General features: G+C 36.2%; 1 protein-coding gene across 1 annotated transcript in view; it reads left to right on the top strand.

Moving 5' to 3' along the window:
* Positions 1 to 14,369, top strand: part of AASS (aminoadipate-semialdehyde synthase) — a 68,541-nt gene that overhangs the window by 4,359 nt on the left and 49,813 nt on the right. The window contains exons 2-4 of the mRNA XM_011937423.1: positions 5,504 to 5,728; positions 9,717 to 9,893; positions 12,861 to 12,945. Coding sequence (XP_011792813.1) covers positions 5,519 to 5,728; positions 9,717 to 9,893; positions 12,861 to 12,945 — 472 coding nt within the window. The 5' untranslated portion in view covers positions 5,504 to 5,518. The remainder of the gene's footprint in view (positions 1 to 5,503; positions 5,729 to 9,716; positions 9,894 to 12,860; positions 12,946 to 14,369) is intronic.

The raw sequence follows: 14,369 nt of genomic DNA, 5'->3' as shown, positions 1-14,369 counted from the left end.
GGGACTGCCAGCATGTGCCACCAAGCCCAGCTAATTTTTTGTATTTTTAGTAGAGATGGGGTTTTGCATATTGCCCAGTCTGGTCTCGAACTCCTCAGGTGATCTGCCCACCCTGGCCTCCCAAAGTGCTGGCATTGTAGGCATAAGCCACTGTGCCTGGCCAAATACATGATTTTAAGGCATAAATACTGCCTGAAAAGTAGCAGAGAGAAAAATCTTGATTGAGTTACTTTAAAAAGTTACACCAATGAGAACAACAGACTGTCTTATTGTGACATCCATTATGATAAGTCATTATAAAAATACATAATAGAGGCTTGGAAAATGCTTTCTATAAAACAGAAAAAATATTCCCTATTTCTATGGGCCTCACGATTCTTATTTGTAATACAAGATTTTAGATTACATTCTATCAGGCCCACTTTGACTCTAATATTGGGATAAAATCAATAATTAATAATTCACCGTCAGATATTGATCAGTACCATTTAATTAGATAAAACTAATCCTGAACATGGGCAGGGACTGGATTACTGCTTCTTTGTATCTCTCCCAAGTGTATCATGCTGTGCATATCTTAGGTAGCCCCCAGATATTTTTTGAATTAAAGAGAATCAAAAGCATTTGTCCCATATTCCATGTACAATTTTGATAACTCTATCAAGAGACTTTCTGGATTTCATTATAATTTAAATATTAGAAAATATTCATGCTATAAGGAAATGAGTAGTGGTTTTTATATTAACATATGTAATTGTACAAAAGACCAGTCTGCTCACACTCTGAAAGGACCTTTCTAACCACACATGAGATTCTCTGTCCTGAGAGTAGGTTTTCTTAAATATAATCTTTGATAAATACATTTTACAGAATCTGCTTTGCTTTGGTTACTCCATGTGATTTAGAATGATGGTGTACTCAGTGGCCATAGGACAGCTCATGGTCATCGAAAGAAAACAGTGGGATATGTATGGAGTGCTGAGCTCTGCCTTTGTGTCCTCCTCTCTCTCTCTCTCTCTCTTTCTCTCTCTCCATCATTTTCCTTTCCCTTTCCTGGAAAATGATAAAAAATACAAAGAACATTCAAGCATGTTCTTTCCTCTGATTCTCATGTTTTTGTTACAAAGTTAGGTAATTAGTAAATTAAAAGATTAAGTCTTGCCCCCTTGAGAGGTGGAAAGATAAGACAGTATCATAGAGTATGTTCGCCTATTGCTACTGGGCAACTTTCACTATTATCTTCCTGTCTCAGTACATAGAAGTTCCTTCTTATCCAAGTTTTCACTTTTCATGGTTTCAGTTACCCACTGTCAATCTGGTCTGAAAATAGATGAATAAAGTACACTAAGATATTCTGAGAGAGAAAAAGAGAGAGAGAGATGCCACATTTACATAACTTTTATTACAATATATTGTCGTAATTATTCCATTTATTGGTTATTGTTGCTAATCTCTTTCAATGCCTAATTTATAAATTAAACTATATCATAGGTATGTATGTATAGGAAAACACATAGTATATATAGGTTTTGGTACTATCAGAGAATTCAAGCATCCACTGGGGGTCTTGGAATGTATTACCACAGATAAGCAGGGGCTACTGTATCTGGCTGCAATTCACTATAATACTCCCATGACTTTTAGAGACATTTCAAATTCCTGATCAGTTTTAGGTAAGTAAATAAAAGTGTATACCTTAGTGGTGTTATGTTTTACAAAAACAGAGAAGAAATCTTTTGAGTTTCATTTTTATATTTGAAATGTTAACCTTCATGTAACAAAGGGAAGACTGTTACAATTTGTCAGAGGAAGGGTGTTGTACCCCACCCTTGACTGTGTGACACTTCTCTTTCTCTATTTTCCTCCTCTTTGCTCTTTCCAGCTCTTTCTTTCCCCTCTCTGCCTCTTGCTTTTCTACATCCTCCTTGCTGGTGTTACAAGCTGTTATCAGCAACCAACACTGTCGGGTAACCTCACTAGAGCTGGTGGTGAGTAAACTCTGATCTTCCCTCCTTCCTTCATTGAAGGCATTCCAGAAATATACATTGAATTTACTTCCTGATATTCTTTAAAAATACCACAAAATCCAGGACAGAAAAAGCTAAAGCAGCCCCCGTTGGCATTGCCATGAAATACTAGACACCTGCAGTGCAATTTGGAAATTATCACTGTTTCCTGTTTCTTGAAGACCTCAGAAGCAAATGAAGTGTGAATCTTGAAAGTTCTATTCTGAGACCAAGTTTTAAGGTTCAAGCAGTAATTAGCAGTTATACTAGAATCCAACTTTTTTTTCTAAGCACCCAGAAATCTAGAATTTGTCTTGGCAGGCACTCAGGAATTATTTTCAGTACAAAGCAGGAAAAGCTGTCAAGAGAGGCACCGCATGCTATGGGAAGAACGCTAATTCACTGTAACTGTTGAAGGCAAAGCCATATATACGTATCTGATTTCTTTCTGAAACAAGAGTTGGCTGGAGTTAACAGCATGTGTTGGATCTATATGGTGTGAATCTGTAGCCTTTGGCAAAGAAGAGAAAATTCCAGGTGTTAAACATTAAACTAGGAATCCTGCTTCTGCTTAAAAGCAACAGATCCTATATGACTCCAGTTCAGTTTCTTCATCTATAAAATGGGGATATGCATCTACTTAATAAGATTTTTGCAAGGAGGAAATAAGATGATGTCCATAAAGTTCTCAGCATAGAGCTTGGCATGTAATGCTTAATCAGTGGTAACTACTGTTACATTTGTTGAAATTATGAAAGTTACAGAAATTATGATTTAAGCCTTCCATGCAAAAAGTGAAAGTGAAAGTAGCATCCCAAATAAACTGAAGCTCAGTCCCAGGCACTTCTGTCTTTTTCCCTAGTCTTCCAAGGTAGTTGGCCTTTGCAAGTATATATGTGTATGTTACGTGTCTGTCTGTGTTTGTGTCTGTGTCTGTGTCTCCTGCTTTCCTGCCCTATCCCAGACAAAGGAGGTGGAGGGACAAGGAGCAGGGATTGTTACTGAGTGATGGATGAGTGAGGTTATAATTCAAGTTTGGGCTAGAGGGGAGGGATGAAATTATCTGCACATGTTCCTCCTGTTGGAGTCAAGAATTTCGATTCATAATGAAAGTTACAGGGTTATGTAGTCATCTGTGTATTCATGAAACACAGCCCCTGCTGGGAAGATGGGACCGTTTCTGGACAGGTGTGTGTGTTCAAAGGAATCACTATCTTTGGAATTGGTCTTGTTAGGAACTAAGGGATTCAGGTTCTACGGGACATTGCAGTTTTTCTTTTGACTGTGAGAAGACTGAATGTTATGGGTTTGGGATTGAGTTTAATGCAGTCTATTTTAAAAACAAAAGCACATGAATAAACAAAAAATTAGATGCAGTGTATAACAATGGTTTACTGAAATGTTGATAATCTATTTTGCATGCATATTTTGCCCAGAGTAAATGCCTGAATTCCTAATCATCAGCAGTTTCTCTTGCTATGTGCAGCTTTCTTTCTTCTTGGCCATCTTCCTAAAGCCTTCTTAGCTGGACTCTTTGCCGTTTGGTCTGTTCTCTGATTCTGTTTTAAAGTGTCCTATAAATTTACTGTCTAGGTAGCAAGTAGTTGTTTGCCCCCAGGAAATGTACTTGTGTGCTTAATTGTTTGGTCAAGTCTTCACCATCCATCAGGTTGGTGCTCTTCCAAGATTGCAGTCTGATGTAAAAGAAATATGTTTCATGCAGACTTTTCTATATATGTTAGCAGTGATGGGTAGGAAATTCTAGAAGGTACAAAAATCATTCAATCCTTATATTTTGCTGCCAACTTTACATGGAAAACTAAATTTTAGCATTCAAATGATCTAGCAAATCATCATCTGAAATGACATTTGGCTACAAAATGTAGGTAACCATTTGAAGATGGATAGAATACTGTTAAACCTGGATATTTATGCTTTAAAAATTTATATAAGATTTATTCTGCATAGGAATAAATGAAACTGCATATAAAAATTAAGGAGCATCTGGGTGAAAATAAAATGTTTGCTAGTGTCACTTTAATTTCTTTAATTTGGTTAAAAGTATTATTTCCAGTGTATTCTATGCTTCCTCCAGCTGAGGGATAAAAGAACTGCTTTTAGTAGATTATATCTTTCATTCATTCTCTCCTTCATGTGTAGTCCTGGTTCTGAGACTAGGGAGACAAGACACTTTTTGTACCCAGAGAATGCTGCTTTGAGTAGAGTTTATTCATGACAATGTACCTTGCCTGCCACTTTGAGAGAAGCCCATTACATTCATCATAGTAAGCCTTTTGTAACTATTTCTTGATGAATTACACAATCTTCTCACTTGAATAGCAGTCAGAAAACTGGTTGAGGCAGGTCGGGGTTTAATACAACAGTAGGAGCCATGGTATGGAGAGGAAACCCAGGAAGAGAAACTGGCATGTTTAGAGCAACAAAGGGAAACAGAGAAGGTGAGGCTGGACTCTGTGGTGGAAGCAGAGTGATTTAACACTGCTTCTTAAGCTTCTAACACCTATGGTGAAAGAATAGGTTTGTTTGGTTGATTGGTTTTCTTAAATTTTGAATCTGTTGAGGACCAATACTTTTGTAAAATTCAGTAACAATAAATTACTAGAAAAAATGATCTTGTGGCCTGACATGGTGGATCACCCCTGTAATCCCAGTAATTTGTCATCAAATTTAAAAAGAAATTAGCCAGGTGGGTGATGTGCACCTGTAGTCCTAGCTACTCAGGAGGCTGAGGCTGGAGGATCACTTGGGCCCAGGCTGTAGTGAGCAATTATCTCACCACTGCCATTATAGCATTGACAGAGTGAGGCTTCATGTCTAAAAATAAATAAATAAATACATAAATACATAAATAAATACATACATAAATAAATAAATAAAAATGATCATGTGGTATTAAGGCTTCTAAATGCTTACTTTCTATTTATGTACACATCTCTCTGTGAACCAGTTTAAAAAAAAAAAAAACAGTTCACTGACACTGGGCTGCGGGGCACACTGAGAAACACTTGTTTTGAGAATGGGAGCTGAACTGGAAAGAGATTGGCACTAAATTGTGAAGAGCCTTATATACCATTATAAGGATTTCAAACTTTATGCCATCAAAATTTGGACCAATCTGAAAGTTTTGCTCTTTATTATCTTCCTGGATTTGCACTGTAAATTAATTTATCTAAAAGTTTTGTGTGAATAGATGTTTGATTAAATGTGTATTTAAAAAGCTATTTTAGCTTAACAGTGTGTCACATATGTTGCTCTATCCTTTTTTAAATTTTGTAGTTAAATAATCTTGCTTTTGAAAACTCAGCTTTATTTGGGTAAAGGAACACTTGACATCTAGTTTTCCCTTCCCCCTTCTCTACCTTGTGTCTGTTTCCAAAAGAGCGGGTTGTATTTTACTGCAGATTTCTCAGGAGACCAGAACTGATCTGCCAGCCCTGCTGCCTTTTGTTGCTCTGCTCTTTACATTGCCTTTACAGTCACCAGGTGTCAAGATGCTGCGAGTACATAGGATCGGATTGGGCAGGCTGGAGGTCAGCCTCTCCAAGGGTCTTCACCACAAAGCTGTGTTGGCCGTCCGGAGGGAGGATGTGAATGCCTGGGAGAGAAGGGCCCCTCTAGCTCCCAAGCACATCAAAGGCATCACCAATCTGGGATACAAGGTCTTGATACAGCCTTCGAATCGACGGGCCATTCATGATAAGGTGAGCATTTCCAATATTTAAAATATGTGAGAATAAAGTGAACCTGCATATGAAAATTAAGGAGCATCTGAGTGAAAACAAAATGTTTGCTAGTGTCATTTTGATTTCTTTACTTTGATTAAAAGTATTATTTTCACCCTATTCTATGCTTACTCCAGCTGAGGAATAAAAGAACTTACTTTTAGGAGATGATATTTTTCAGTCATTCTCTCCTTCGTGTACAGCCCTGGTTCTGGGACTAGGGGGACAAGATTCCATTCTTGCACCTAGAGAATGCTGCTTTGAGAATGCACCTTGCCTGCCACTCTGAAGGAGGCCCATCATGTTCATCATTCCACTTGCTCTTCAAAATAATGTTATGGTATAAGTTTGACTCTCATTCCCATTTTAGCAATATACATATATACGTATACTTTTCCTTTCCTGAACCATGTTAAAGTAAATCACAGACATCGTAACTCATTACTACTAAATACTTCAATGTGCATCTCCTCAGAATAAACCGTTTTTTCTACAAAACTACAATATTATTTTCATACCTAAGAAATTAATAATTCATAATACCATCTTATATAGTTCAAATGCTCAAATAGTTCAAATAGTTCTATGTTCAAATTCCCCATTGGCTCAAATGCCTTTTATTTTAATTGAGGCTTAATGAAGCTGTATTGCATTTTATCGTTGTGTGTCTTTAGTTCTTTCATTCTAGAACAGCACATCCCTTTCTGATTTTGTTTCAGTGATATTGATGTTGACATGGACTCTTTTTAAAAGAGCCCAAGACTTACAGTGTGTTGTCTACTGGGCACAAATAATCTGGTTGTTTTCTCGTGATTAGATTATATTCTAATTATATTCTATATATTGAACGTAAGTGACATATGTTCTTCCCATGGTATCACATCAAAGGCACAGCACGTCAGGTCGTCCCATGGTTAGCAACGTGCGGTCACTTGGTTGAGGCGGTTACAGTGAGAGCCCTTCATTGTCAAAGTCTGTTTCATCCGTATGGTGTTTTAAGTTCTGTGATGTTCCTATTCCTCAATCACTTTACAACCAATCATGTTAGCCTCCATTGATAATCTTTGCCTGAATCAGTTTTTACATGGAGACTTGTGAGGTGATGCTTTTCTAACTTTTTATCACTCCCCTAAGTTTGTTCACTGACATTCTTCTTTAGAAAAGAGGTTTCCTTTTCTTTCTCTTCCACTCCTCCACTTTTTTGAGTTGTGAACTGTTTTATTTACAGTGCGTTGAACTGTTTACCAAACTGTGAATTCTGTAATTCGGTGTTTAAACATACTTCTTTAAAAAAAACTTTTTTACCATTGCATTTAAAGCCTTGTTGTGAGGAGTTTATATATACACCTTCATGTTGACAAGATGAATCTTAGGATGTTGCTTAAAAGATGAGTTGTGTACTGTTTTATTAAAGTGAACTGAATTGTTTATCAAAATGTGAACTCTAATTTACTGTTGCATTATGCTTCTTTAATTTTTGCTTTTTTGAGTATATTTTGGAAGCATGGATCTTTTTCATTCAATCCATTTACCATTATTCTTTTTAATGTCTGAATTATCCCAAAATTGGTTAGTGTGAGTCCCTCCAAGGGGGCTTCTCTGTCCTTTGGACATGAATCCATTTATCTTTGAGCTTTCTTGTTTCTTAGAATAACAAATTGTCCTAGTCTCACCTTGTATCTTTCCTGCCCCACATCAGGAAATTAATAATTTCACCAAGAAGACTAAATTTCTTTTAGTATATAGAAACCGAGATCTGGTATCTGGTGTTAAGCATGTTTATTGTTACTGAGATACTGCTGCTCTTAGGCTCTATTAGTGTACAGAGTTTAGAAATAAACACAAACAGATGCCCACACACACACACATATATATGTATATTATTTAATCATTAGTTAATACTGATAGATACTAAAAGACCTCCAGAGGAAAAATTAATGTCCAGGAAAACTAAAATTTAACATAGCACAACTTTTTACCTTTAAAATTTTATATTTGCATTTGTTTTCTCCAACAGTAAAAATCTTGATTCTTTAACATTAATGCATATTGTTTGCTTTATCCTATAATATGTATTAAATAGTATCAGAATCACAATACTATTATTACAACTAACAGTAAGCCCACTAAATGAAGTTTACCATTTCTTTGATTTTTTTTGCCTTTAGAATATATTTGACAATGAATATTCAGAGTGTTGTATTAAAAAACTTATTTGAATTATATTTTCGGTGTGGTTTCATCATCAATCTAATATCCATCTAGATTTATATATTATTGCTTCTATCAGTTTTAATGTTTGCTTTCCCATTTTTTAATTTAATTTTGTTTTTCAAAGTAGAACATTTACAAATTCCAGAAATGAAGTCATATTTTCATTTTACTCCCATACATCCAATTCTCACCCACCCCAAAGGTTACTTTTGTTTCAGATCTATCATTCTTTTTTCTTTTTTTGCAAAAATGAACACCTGTGTGTGTATTTATTTCCCTTTTGTTCTTATACAGAAGGCTGTCTACTATATTTACTCTTTTTACCTTGCTTGCTTTCTTTAGTAACAACATATCTTGAACATTGCTCTGTGTAAGTTCTTAGAGATATTTCATTTCATTTCATTTCATGGCTGTGTGAAAAGTGCTCCATTGTACAGATTTACTATGGTTTATTTACCAATCTACTACAAATGAGAAAATGGACTGTTTTTGAAGAAACTAGGGAGAAATTGTATGTTCATTCTTTAACTATCACTGTTATTCATCTCTACTTTCCTTCGAAGTAGATTCCTAACTAAACTTATCTTTTGTTCAACTGCTATCATAGATACTCTTTTAATTCTGCTTGGGTAATCCCTCTTTATTTAAAAATCAGATATGTCTGTCTGTTGCTTCCATGTACTAGTTATATAAACTCAATTAAATTTGTAAGTCTCAGGTTTCCCATTGATTGAATGAGGATTATAATTGTACTTACCTCATGAGAGTTCTATGAAATTTAAATGGGATAATTCATGCAAAGAGCTTAGCAAAGTACACAGTAATTTATTAATACATATCAATGATTGTTGCTTATTACCCAATAAAGCTCATATTAGCCATGATGACATTCAACCTGCATTTCCAAATCGATTTACTCATATGCTGTAAATGTCTCTTTACTTCTCTCCCTTTGTATTTTTATACATGCCTTCAGTGCCTCTTACTGATATCACCATCTTGTGTTTCCCATCTTCATTTCTCTAAATTTCAGGTAACCTTTCAGATTAATTTAAATTTTCATATTTCTTTAGTATCCTACCTTTCACATTAATTTTCATATTTTTTGATCATCCTACCTAGGAATTATCTCAATATCAGTTAAAGTAGCATATCACTTAGATGCTGCTGATCGTAATGTTTTGAATTTTTCATTTACTCCAATCCAGAGTACCTTTTACTATATTTTGTGAGCTCCTTTATAGAACAGATTTTGACAATCTTTCCTCATATCTTAGCATCTCATCTCTAGCACAGACTAATGTACAGTAAGGATAGTAATAAATACTAACTGAGCCAACACTGAAAAATAAATGTTATAATTATGTCTTATCTTTTAAAAATACAACTAATAAATCACAATTTGGCATTTAATATTTCAGTGTACTGTTGGTACAAAATATACATTTCACAAATATGCTTAAGTTACATGTGCTAGTGGGATATGACCAAATTATAAACTCTTCTTAAACATATGTGTATATATATATATGCTGAGTTTTCTAATTGTTTAATGCTCTAAGACTTGAACATGATAGATTATCTTTAGCCAACAAGTACAGACATTACAAGTAGTTCTATTATTTGTTCTAATTCATACAGATTTTATTCCTTCAAAAGATTTGTTGTGCCTTTGTTTGCTACACATTTTATTCAAGAAAACATGGATATTACAAATCAGGATAATAACCTTTAATCATAATTACAATTTCAGGACTATGTCAAAGCTGGTGGCATTCTTCAGGAGGATATTTCTGAAGCTTGTCTAATTTTGGGAGTTAAAAGACCTCTAGAGGAAAAATTAATGTCCAGGAAGACTTACGCATTTTTCTCCCACACAATAAAAGCTCAGGAGGCCAATATGGGCTTGTTGGATGAGATTCTAAAACAGGTAATTAGTGATTAATATTCTTGAATATACTGCCAAGAAGTATGGCATATAAGTTAGTTTTCTTTTCTTCTTTAGTTTAAGAGGAACATTGCGTTCCTTTTATATTCTGAAATGGAAAGAATGATAAAAGCTTTTTCCCTAAACAATTTACCAGTTTATAAGGTCAATTGGCCAGATACTACCAAATAGAATTTTAGAGCTGAAAATAACCTCAGGGATTATATAATCTACTACCTTATTTTTCAGATGGGACCCAGAGAGGTAAAGTGACTTGACTGGATTGCACACTATGTATTATGCTGGAACTGAACTAGAGGCAATTGTTTTTTTTTTTTTTTTTTTTTGAGATGGAGTCTTGCTCTGTCATCCAGGCTAGAGTGCAGTGGTGTGATCTCGGCTCACTGCAACCTCTGCCTTCCAGGTTCAGGCGATTCTCCTGCCTCAGTTTCCTGAGGAGCTGGGACTATAGGCGCCAGCCAAAATGCCCAGCTAATTTTTTATATTTTTAGTAGAGATGGGGTTTCACCATGTTAGTCAGGATGGTCTCAACCTCCTGACCTCATGATCTGCCCACCTCGGCCTCCCAAAGTGCTGGGATTACAGGCATAAGCCACCGTGCCTGGCTGAGACAATTTTTACATTTATTCACATTCATAGGGAAAATGCATTTTGAGATATAAATACTATGAAAAAAACTAGCAGTTGTTTAAAACACAGGATATTCATTTAACAAATATTTACTCAGTGCTGATGCTGTGTCTGACACTGCTCCAATGCAAGAGCAAAAGAGTAAAGTATCTTTATCTTCACAGAACTTACATTCTAGTAGGAGGAGACAGATAATCAATAAATAAGATGTCTAATATGCCACTTGGGAATGTATGTGATGAAGATAAATATAATATTGAAGGAGAAAAGGAGTTCTGGGCACTGGGAGGTGATGATGCTATTTTAAGTAGGATCGTCAGGGAGGATCCCACTGTGAAAGTGGTATTGAGCAACAATCTGAAGGAGGTGAAGGACCAAGCCATGTACATCTGAGATGAGTCTTTTAAGCAGACAGAATAGTAATGCAAAGGCCTGAAGGTCTGTTTGAATGTGGGGTTAGAGTAGACCATGTTCAAAAATGCTTATTCTGTCTCTTGTGTCAATAATGGTTGGAGGTGGGAGGAGGAGAGCAACATTACTAAGAAGGCTGCTAATCTAGGCTGGTCTAGACTGCAAGTCACAAGTGATGGTGGCCTGCACCTGGAAGAAATGGTGGAAGTGGAAGTTGTGAAATGTGGACAAATCTTGGATGTGTTTTAGAAGTGGACCCTACAGGATTCACTGATGACATAAAGGTGGAATATGGAAAAAGGAGAGGAGTCAGGAATGACTCCAGGTTTTGGCCTGAGCTACTCGAAGCAATTGCCATGGAATGACGTGATGTTACTACAAGAGAAAAAGCCTTGGGTGGGCAAATCAAGAGTTGAGTTTAGGGTCTGCTGAGTTTAATATTCTATTAGACATTTAAAGGGATCATCTAAGAGGGCTGTTGGGTATGAGTCTGAAGTTCAGGACGGCAGCTTCTTCTGACATACATTTTGTAGTTGTCAGAGACTAGGTGGTGTCTAGAGCCACGAGACTGGATGAGCCTAGGAAGGGAGTATAGAAAAAGAAGTCTAAGGTTCACAGCTTCAAGATGTTACGGCTAGAATCTGAGATTAGGGCAGATGATTGGAGAGTTCATAAACAGTAAAAGCAATGGAAAATACCTATTATATAGAAGTATAAAATACTTTCCAATTAACTCCAAATACAGTAGACCAGGGTGACAGTTAATTTGTAGTGTTTCTAAAGAATAAGTTCAAAAGTAATTAATGGAAATAATACTATAGGAAGAATGTTCCACTTTAAGCAAATAAAGTCTTTATAAAGTACTTTAGGAACTTTTTTGTTACTTTAACTTTTGTTCATTAGAAGAAAATTAACAAAAACTGACCTAACAGGACTGCTTTTGGGCAGCATTTTGTAACCAATTACTTGGAGTTGGAAGAATGATAAACATTCTTAAATTCACGAACACGATACAAATTATATGATCTTTGAGGAAATAAAATTACTGTTTAAAATAGTGTATAATTACAATACACTAATATATTTTAAGCATGAATTACTAATACTTTCCTGAGAGAGGAAAGATTTTCAAGGAAAGAGGAAGAATATGATTTTAGTGAAGGCAAGGAAGAGAAATGGCATAAAGGTGGACTATGAGAAAAGGAGAGGACTCAGGAATGACTCCAGGCTTTGGCCTGAGTTACTCAAAGGAATCAGGTACTACTTTTAAGAGGAAGGTTACCTTTAAAAGGAAGGAGAGGGAAAAAGAAAAAAAGAGGAGAAGGAGGAGGAGGAGGAGGAGAGAGAAAAATATCTGTGCTTGGACTTGAGAGAGAGTGTTATTATTTTCCAGGTAGAAGAGACCTGAGTGTACTTAGAAAGGTTGAGGAACAATGTAAAGAGGGATGATGCAAGAAAGAGGTAATAGTTCAAGAAGAGTGGTCTTGGAGGACATGAGAGAAGCTGGGATCTAGGTTACAGAGATTTGTCTCAAAAAGGATCTGTTTTTTTCGACCAGAAGGAAGGATGTAAGGATGAGTGGGGCTATAGATATGTTTGTAGATGGTGCTGGGTGGGTGGGGGCAAAATGGTAAAGGAAATTCTACCTTTATTATTTCATTGCCTACCATCAAGGAGGGTATAGCACCTGCTACGAACATTTTTTCATTTCTAATTACAAGCCTACCATTGGTTTGCTACCTGGAGTTTTCTAAATATTTCACGGTATGCCTGATGGTAACTTCTATTACCAAGTTAAGATGTATTTCAGAGGAAAAAATGTGAAATATTTACTTGCTCATATGTGTCTTTACTTGTTAAAATTAAACCTAATGGGTCCAGTTGAAAAATTTTTAATCCCTCTTTCAGGAAATTCGCCTTATTGATTATGAGAAAATGGTGGATCATAGAGGAGTACGGGTAGTGGCATTTGGACAGTGGGCTGGTGTGGCAGGTAAGTACGCCAGGACTTACATCACCCAGTTTCTAAATTGGCTTGGGGAATAACTACGAGTTTTCTCTTTTCTGTGGCAAGGGGATAGGAGTGTTTATTTCCATGGAAAAAATTAAAATGAAGGTATGCTGAAGGATGATGAATACAAGTGGAATAAAGTATGAAGATACATGGTTAAAAATATTTTACTGCAAAAATTCAAAAGAAAAAGCAGGGAGAAGGATAACAACTACAAATAGGCTCTAGTTTTTAGGCAGTTCCTTGCAAAATGCTAGAAGGAGATATCAGTTTGGTAATGAGACATAGGGAAGGAAAAGATAGGGAAAAACAGAAAGGGAAAAAAGGTCCAGGGGCAGGAATTTTGTCAAGTTAATTCTTTGAACTTTGTTTGGTTAAGAAACACCACAATATGTTATAGCTCTGTTTCAGATCAGACTTCTTGCAGGTCTAATAAGGAAGATCATGACTTTGGCATTATTTGTTTGACCTTGTTATATAAAAGTAGAAGATTCCTTATTATGGCTTATGTCATTCTGCTTATTATTAATATTATACTCAAATCCACCTGCTTCTTAAATAATAAAGAAATCTAAGCCAAAATTTGAAATTCAAAAATTTCTTTCACTTAAACCCATTCAGGCAGGGAACAGTGGCTCATGCCTGTAATCCCAGTACTTTGGGTGGATGAGGCGGTCAGGAGTTTGAGACCAGCCTGGCCAACATGGTGAAACCCCGTCTCTACTAAAAATACAAAAATTAGCCATTGGTGGTGCATGTCTATAATCTCAGCTACTCGGGAGGTTGAGGCATGAGAATTGCTTGAATCCAGGAGGCAGAGTTTGCAGTGAGCCGAGATCACGCCACTGCACTCCAGTTTGGACGACAGAGCAAAACTCTGTCTTTAAAAACAAACAAACAACAACAACAACAAAAACAATTCATTCCTTTTTTCTCTCACCTAATGCCTTTCCTCACCCAACACACAAATCAGCTCTATTAAACTAAAAGAAAATTAAATTTCTTAGTATAAAAGCAGTAGTAGTGAGACCTCTGATGACTATGATTCCTAGGGCCTTTCAGGACTCATCCAGATGAGGGTTTTATTTACCTAGACAGAATTAATACATCAGAATTAGGTGATTTATTTAGAAGTCACCATATTCAGAAGTAGGACTACATCTGTGAACAGGATGTAGTTCATGTTCTTAAAGAAGCATTCAGGCTAATAAACACGAATACAATGCTAGTGTTAATTGCTATAAGAAAGATGTTTGAGGCTGGGTGCGGTGACTCACACCTGTAATCCCAGCACTTCAGGTGGCTGAGGAGGGCGGATCACCTGAGGTCCAGAGTTCAAGACCAGCCTGGCCAACAAGGTGAAACCCCGTCTCTACTAAAAATACAAAAATCAGCTGGGCGTGGTG

The sequence above is a fragment of the Colobus angolensis genome, unplaced genomic scaffold (genome assembly GCF_000951035.1).
Source record: "Colobus angolensis palliatus isolate OR3802 unplaced genomic scaffold, Cang.pa_1.0 Scaffold163, whole genome shotgun sequence".
Lineage (NCBI taxonomy): Eukaryota > Metazoa > Chordata > Mammalia > Primates > Cercopithecidae > Colobus > Colobus angolensis.
This window is presented reverse-complemented; position numbering and strand designations above follow the sequence as displayed.